This window comes from Dendrobium catenatum, unplaced genomic scaffold, assembly GCF_001605985.2.
Source record: "Dendrobium catenatum unplaced genomic scaffold, ASM160598v2 fragScaff_scaffold_1483, whole genome shotgun sequence".
Classification (NCBI taxonomy): domain Eukaryota; kingdom Viridiplantae; phylum Streptophyta; class Magnoliopsida; order Asparagales; family Orchidaceae; genus Dendrobium; species Dendrobium catenatum.
In genome coordinates, this window is record NW_021319945.1 from 2362761 (window position 1) to 2370338 (window position 7578).

The following is a 7578-nucleotide window of genomic DNA, read 5'->3' on the forward strand; positions in this document are numbered from 1 at the left end:
TTTTTTATATAAAAAAATCATTGCCCTATTGACATCAGAGGAGCAGAAAAATAGTAAAAGGTAATACTTAAATAAGCATATCTATATGATTAAAATTGAGAAAAAGTGCCTCGTAACGATATATATTATGCCGCGCAATCTAAACATAATAGCATGCCCTACGTAAATATTTTTTTTTTTATCATAGTAAGATATTTTTTTAATGTATAGAATTTAATAAGTAGTAATACTAAAATACAAAAAATAGTGGGATTGAGTAGATTGGGAACGGGTTAAGAAACCGGGATTAGATGGTAAAGCGGAGAAGGATAGCAGTAGTTTTTTGTCCGAGAAGCTCTGGGGATCGCCAAAGCGATCTCCGGAGCTGAGTCTAGTAAAAATTAAAAAAAAGGAGTGAATTTTTGTTGTCCACTCTCTGTAGCTTTCCCTTATCTTCCTCTCTCCCCCTCGGTCGCCATGGATTTCGACGACCATGATGAAGCCGAGGAGGAGATGGGGCTCTCCAACTACGAACCCGGGTTGGGTAATTCCGGCCGGGAGAAACCCACTGTAACCGGAGCGGGCGCAGCTGGAGTTTCGGATCCCGGCGGTGGGTCGAGTAACCGTAAACCGACAGCTGGCGTTCGTTACCGCGAGTGTTTGAAGAACCACGCGGTGAGCATCGGCGGCCACGCGGTTGACGGCTGCGGCGAGTTTTTGCCGGCCGGGGAAGAAGGCTCCCTCGACGCGCTCCGCTGCGCCGCCTGTAGCTGCCACCGTAATTTCCACCGCAAGGAAGTCGAGGGAGGAGGGGAACCCTCTCCGGGATCTTCGGCCGCTGCGGCGGCCGCGGCGGCAGGGTTTCACTCTCCATTCTCCCCTTACTATCGCACGCCGGCAGGCTATCTTCACCACCATCACCAACATCAGTACGCCGCGGCTGCCGCGGCAGCAGCAGCCGCGCATCATCACCACCGACCGGTACCACTCGCGCTGCCGTCGACCTCCGGTGGAGGGCATAGCAGAGAGGAGCTGGAGGACGTCTCAAATCCAATGAGTTTCGGCTTCGGCGGCGCGGCCACAGGGCCGTCTTCCTCGTCTGGTAAGAAGCGGTTTCGCACCAAGTTCACGCAGGAGCAGAAGGATAAGATGCTGGCATTCGCTGAAGCGGTGGGGTGGCGGCTTCAGAAGCACGACGAAGCTGCAGTGCAGCAGTTCTGTAATGAAACATCAGTGAAGCGCCACGTTCTTAAGGTTTGGATGCACAATAACAAGCACACCCTTGGTAAGAAACCATGAGATCCTCCTCTTTCTTCATTTGTGTCGGCTGCTGGTTATCTAGGGGTAGCTTTTGTTTTTGCTTCTTACGGTTTATTTCAGGTTTTTTAGTTGGCGCGGTAGCTTAATTACTTTTTATGCTGGGTAGAGAGGGAGATGTATGGGCCATTGCTCATTGAGTTGGTTGTTATATTATAGAAACTTGTGGATGGGGAAGTGGGAGTGGGGGTAAATCACTGTTTGATTCCTTGGTGTTTGTTAAATTTCTTCGGCTGCTCTCCCGTCCCTCTTCTTCCACTTTGGGGTTGTATTAATTAATTTGTCGCTTGTGTTTAATCCATTGTATGTAACTCTCTCTCTCTCTCATTAGAATGACAAAGAGTAGCGCTCCACGAGAGCCTGATTCTGTGAAGAAGTTTTGAAACGTGGCTGCCATGCAGATTTGATCGCTGATAGCATTGGGCTGGTCGCATTACGTTTTTGTTTCTTTGTTATGCGGTGTTTCTGCGTTCGGCAGTCGCTGGGGCTCCATTTCTACACACCATTTTCTTTATATAAATTATTGAGAGGTAATAAAATTGATAGCGAGTGGGAAAGAGATGGGTACTGCCGGAGAATTTGGGTTGTGATCCTGCGAGAGGAATTGAGTGGAAGGTAGGAATAAATTCTATTGTTTTATTCCACGCGCGCGCTCTCTCTCTCTCTCTCTCTTCTGCGAGCCATTAACTCGACTTCTCCGTATTTGATCACGTCGTCATGAGCTCAAGCTTTCTGGTTTTACAAGTAGACATAAATGGGCAGTTATGTGGCTATGGAGAAGACTCACGGGAACACCATTTGCTCTATTTCTTCCGTTCATATGCTGTGATTTCTTCAGCGGCCGAGGAAATGACTAGCCTCAAACTACTTGTCTTGGTTGCATTTAAGACTACTTTTATTTCAACTTCTGGCCGGTAAGGGGGTACAACTCCTCACAATTAATGCTAACATGAAGCTCTCTCTCTCTCTCTCTCACTCTCTCTCGATAAGCTTCTCTTTCTAAACTCTTTGCTTTTTTGCGCGCAACACTGGCACAAAAGCTACATTAAATGTAGCCCTTAGGGCCTGAAACCTCAGGCTTCATTTCTTGTTCCCTTCTATGTCGAAAGTGAGAATGCCACTTTTCTCAAATCCTTGGATTAAAACCTTATCCTCCGCTTCCACTCACAGGCTTCCCAAGGCCTCTCCTTTGTTCTATCCAAGACCACAAACTGGTAAGACGGGATTGAGAGACTGGAGTACTTTAACTTAAACTATGCGCCAAAAAAAAAGACATAATTTAACGAAATTTAATGGTTTATGAATTATCTTAATAGAAACTTATGCTTACTGATATTCATTTAGGATCTTGTGGTTAATTAGAAATTATTTTTAATACATTATCTAAATTTTTTAGTCCAATTTAACCAAATTATTGTTATATTGGACGTGTTTATTAAAATAATGAATATAAGTATTTAAAATTTGAACTTATAAAATAATTTAATATATATTAATCAAGTGGGTTTTTTTAAATTTATGTTAAGGGGTTGTTTGATTGGCTATAAAGTTAATGCAGTGTAAAACAAATGCATTGTAAAGTAAATACTTGAGGTTGTGTGGTTTTCTATAAATTGAATGCATGATAATTGTTATTTTTATTTGGTTGGGTGTATGCATAGTAAAATAAAATCAGAGGCCCGTTTGGATGAGCATACCTATTCTCAAATTAAATTTATTTACCATATTGAAGTCCCCCAATTAATTACAAGCAAGCTTAACATTCCTAGAAAAATCAAACATAGAAGACAGACTTTGCGGCTCCAAGTTTCGGCACGAGGTTTTCCAGCCATCTCGTGGCTCCTAGTTCCCACATAGAGTGGCATACATTGTGTTGCTCAGAAGTGAAAAAGCATACCTCATAGCAATCTTGCTTTTTTACATCCTTGCTTCATCCAACTTTGGAGGCAAAGGGGTTGAAGTAGCGAGGGCCGACAATAATGGCAACAACCAAACTTGATAACCCTCTACATCCTCCACTTGTCGTCAGCGGCGAAGGTACTTAGGCTCCAGTCCTCCTCCACCCGAACAATCCCCGGTTCGCTCCCCTGGTGAAATCCTTTCCTGCACCTTGACAACGGAACATGAATGCGCCCTCTCCAGTTGTGGCATCATCTCGATCCACTTGCTATTTGGGAGGAGGAAGAAACAAAGATGCCTTCCATGTGTTGCTCTCTCTTGCCTATAGAAATCCTTTTTCGCTCGATTTTGAGCAAGTTCGCTTTACATCGAAAATGGACTAACGTGGGGAGTTAAGAATACACATGGAATTTACTCTACTTGACCACAAACCAAAAAAAAAAAGCAAAGTATTCACTATACTATACTTTGCATTCACCTTTTCTCAGAACAAATAGCTCCTAATAAAATAATAAATTTAATAATTGTCATTTTGAATGATATTAAAATAATGAAGTTTAGTTTGAATATGATCATTGTTGTTGGTATCAAAATTAAAATTTGAGAAATCAGATTTATTATTTTTACAATTAAATATAAAATATTGATAATTAGATGTGCTGCTTTACTATTATCATATTAAAAATAATAGTTAGACTCATAAAAATTATGATTTTAGTTTATTGTATTAAAGATAATCTATGATTAAGCATAGTATTTTAAATTAAAAATTCTTAATATAAAATTATTCTGAAATATATGACTTCTGCAACTTGATATGTTATATGCCAATATATATTATAAATTTTGACGAAGACATTTCTAACATCTGAATAATTTCATGAAAATTTTCTTAATTACATCAATGAATTAAATTTTAGATTCTTATCCTATATTTTAATTTACAACTCTTTAATTAAATTCATTGAAAGCACTCATTCTTTAAATTTATTTTGCTTTATTGTTAATTCTAAAAAAGTAAAGTTTAAGAAATTGACCCATGTTATGGTTTAGTGGAGATACTTGCAATTTAAATATGGGCTTCACAAAAGCAAGACATATAACTGTTTTTTTATTTTTCATATTCATATATTCTTGAATGAAATTTTGGGGATGCCAATGTGTTCTCCTCATTAGGGTTAAGGTATTAGTCAAAATAATTACCAACTATTATTGAAGCCAATCTTGTCAGCTTCAAAATGAGAGGTTTTTTTTGCAACATCTTATTCAACAAAGGCTTCATTTGGGACTAGGGCTGCAAACGAACCGAGCCGAGCCGAGTATGTGAGTGTTAATGTTTGTGTTCATTTAATATCAGCTTGTTCAAGTTTGTTTCATGTTTGTTCGAGCTTTATTGTTTGTGTTCATGTTTGGTTCATTTAAATTAATGAGTGTTCATGTTCGGTTCATGTTCGTTCGTTTAGTGCTTATCGAGCTTGTTCGCGAACATATTTAAAGAATTTTTTTCAACTATCAAACAAACATGTTCATGATCATATCTATAAAAAAACACATTTATAATAAAAGCAATTGTCTATGCAACAAAGACATTGATTATTTATATAGTTTTTTAATTCTATAGTCAAATATTAATTATTTTTATCGAGCCTATTCATGAGTTCAAAATCGAACACGAATCGAGCTTCTTATCGAGCTTAATGTCATGCTTGTTCACGAACTTCAAATGATGTTGTTCGTGAACATAAATGAGCCGAACACATTAGTGTTCAAGTTTGTTTATTTAAGAATCGAGTATTTAAAATATTGTTCAAGTTTGTTTGTTTAGTTAATTAAACAATCACAAACGAGCTTTAATCGAACCGAACATCGAGTAGCTCGTCGAATGTTTGGTTCACTTGCAGCCCTATTTGGGACGACTTTTTAACTGCATCTTAAAACATTTTTAAAGAGCAGTATGAAAGCCACCAACGAAGCCTAAATTTCATGTAATATAAGAATGACTTCAAGAAGCTTGCAATCATTAATTGTTATTCTTTTCTTCAATAATCCTATGAATTTTGATCATCCAATTATTGAAAAAGTAATCTGCGGTGGTCTTCTTATCATTAATTAAAATCTCCCTGTCTAATGAAGTACATATTGAACCATAAATGTAATGAATAATTCTCTTAGAGGTTGTTTAGTCGCAAGTAAAATAGACGCATTGTATTTCATTTGTATGAATTTATATTTTTTTTAATGTTGATTTAAAGGAAATTAAGGAAATATAATATAAAATTTCTTGGTATATATTAAAAATGCCCTAGAAAATTTTCTTCCTTGCATTTCAAAATGGTTTGATTTCACTAAAACTAAATTCCCATGTTTTCTCCGAAGTCTCCTACCTTTCACTGATCCCATAATTTCCTCTTGATCTCTCAACCCTAAGTGCAATCCTTCATCGATATAGGCCTCTCGCCATTAAGCTGGTCTACTATATCCTAGTCTTCCATTGATGCACTAGCTCATTAATTATCTCCTAACCTCCTGTCCCAGCACGAGTCATCTTTATTGCCCTTGCCAATCTTCTCCCAATTTACTTGTTCCCTGTTGTCATTTAGGTCCCCTATCTTTAAGGTATGCTCATAACTCATGTATTAGCTCTTGTATTGGCATATTGTTTATAGAACTATGAAGAAAAATTCGTATCTTATTAAGCCCTCAGTTCAAATTCATCAACTAAAATTGATTAAACGCTTGTAAATCATATAATTTACTTGCCTTTTTTGTATTATTAGTTGTCGCATAAATTGTATAGTGATTATAATACTTGTATGACAGTTTTTTTTTCTAAAAAGTAGATGCTTCTGAACATTCCAATCATAAGTTATTTGGAGTTAGATTTGGGGCAAGTGTGAAAAATTTATAAACATTATTTGGTAGTAACGAAGTAACTTACATGAGGATGAGTTTTCAGGATTTATAGAGACTGATCAGTATAAATGCACTAGATATGATGTTGATGATATAAAAAATCATGATTTAGTTGTATCTCAATATATTAATGGGGATGAAGTTGATGATAATGAATATCAGATAAAGCGCTAGCTACAAACACAATAAAGCTTGTAACATTTGCATCCCACATAAGAATAATATAGGGAGATATGATGTTGATCACTCTTTGTTGCAATGGTTGATAGTGCAGCTCAAGTTACTAAATGTAATTGAAAGTCATTCATCTAATAGAGCTGCATAAAAAAAAAAAAAACAATTGTTTACTAAACTTATTACGGGGTTGTAAGTTCTTTAGGATTTACTAACTTGAAGATTAATATCATATATATGAAAACTTATCAATGATTCCAATTATGATTTATTCTTTCCTCTCAAAATCTTTAGAATCCAAGGTAGGTATAGATGCACTAGGAGTTAAGAAATAATTTTTGTTAACCTCATGAGTCATGAGAATTGAGTGTAGCTCATTAGTGATTTGATGATAATAAATTTTTATATGATGTTATATGATAATTTCGTATGCACTTTAATGGGTTAAACATTTATTGGTTAAATCATGAAAATGGTGATGTATTCCATTTAACACTTTAAGTGTAGCTTTCATAAGTCATGAGAATTGAGTGTAGCTCATTCGTGATTTGATGATAATAAATTTTTATATGATGTTATATGATTATTTGGTATGCACTTTAATGGGTTAAACATTTATTGGTTAAATCATGAAAATGGTGATGTATTCCATTTAACACTTTAAGTGTAGCTTAAAGGCTTGAGACAATTGATAAATGAAAATTATTCAAAAAGATAAAGTGAAGAATCAATTCATTTCCATCCTTTGATTCTTCACTTTATCTTTTTGAATCATCTTCATTTATCATTTGTTGCAAGTCTTCAAGCTTCAAAAGCTTAAAGTGTCTTTTGAGAGCATTGCTCCTTTTTCATACAACTCATTGTAGCCTCATTCTTTTTTATAGAGTACTAATTTTCCTTTTGTAATTATCTTTTATTTAATTTATAATGTCGAGCTCTTACCTTAATTTAAAAAAAAAATTGAAGAATTAAATATTTCAATATATGATTGTTGAGTATTTGGTTCAGCTATAGTATCTCAAGAATGATGAACATATAAATTAAAATATAATAATATTATTTTATTTAGTAATTATTTTTAAATAATTATATGATGATTTCCAATTGTAGAGCTTAATTAAAGTGTGTTATACATAAGTAAACTAGTTATTATATATTTAAATGCACACAAAATTATGTCATATATTTTAAATAACCACAAAACTTGTACTTTACCCTTTGAATGTAAATTTATTATAAAGAAAAATCTTTTAAATTGAAGTACAATTTTTTTTTTGTTTAAATGCCTCTATTTAG

The 7578-nt window shown here is 35.4% G+C and overlaps 1 protein-coding gene across 1 annotated transcript; it reads left to right on the forward strand.

Moving 5' to 3' along the window:
• Window positions 1-297: 297 nt before the first annotated feature.
• LOC110115407 (zinc-finger homeodomain protein 1) lies at window positions 298-1669 on the forward strand. The gene has a single exon (XM_020848621.2). The coding sequence runs from the start codon at window positions 457-459 to the stop codon at window positions 1276-1278; it is 822 nt and encodes a 273-aa protein (XP_020704280.1). The 5' UTR covers window positions 298-456; the 3' UTR covers window positions 1279-1669.
• Window positions 1670-7578: the final 5909 nt, after the last annotated feature.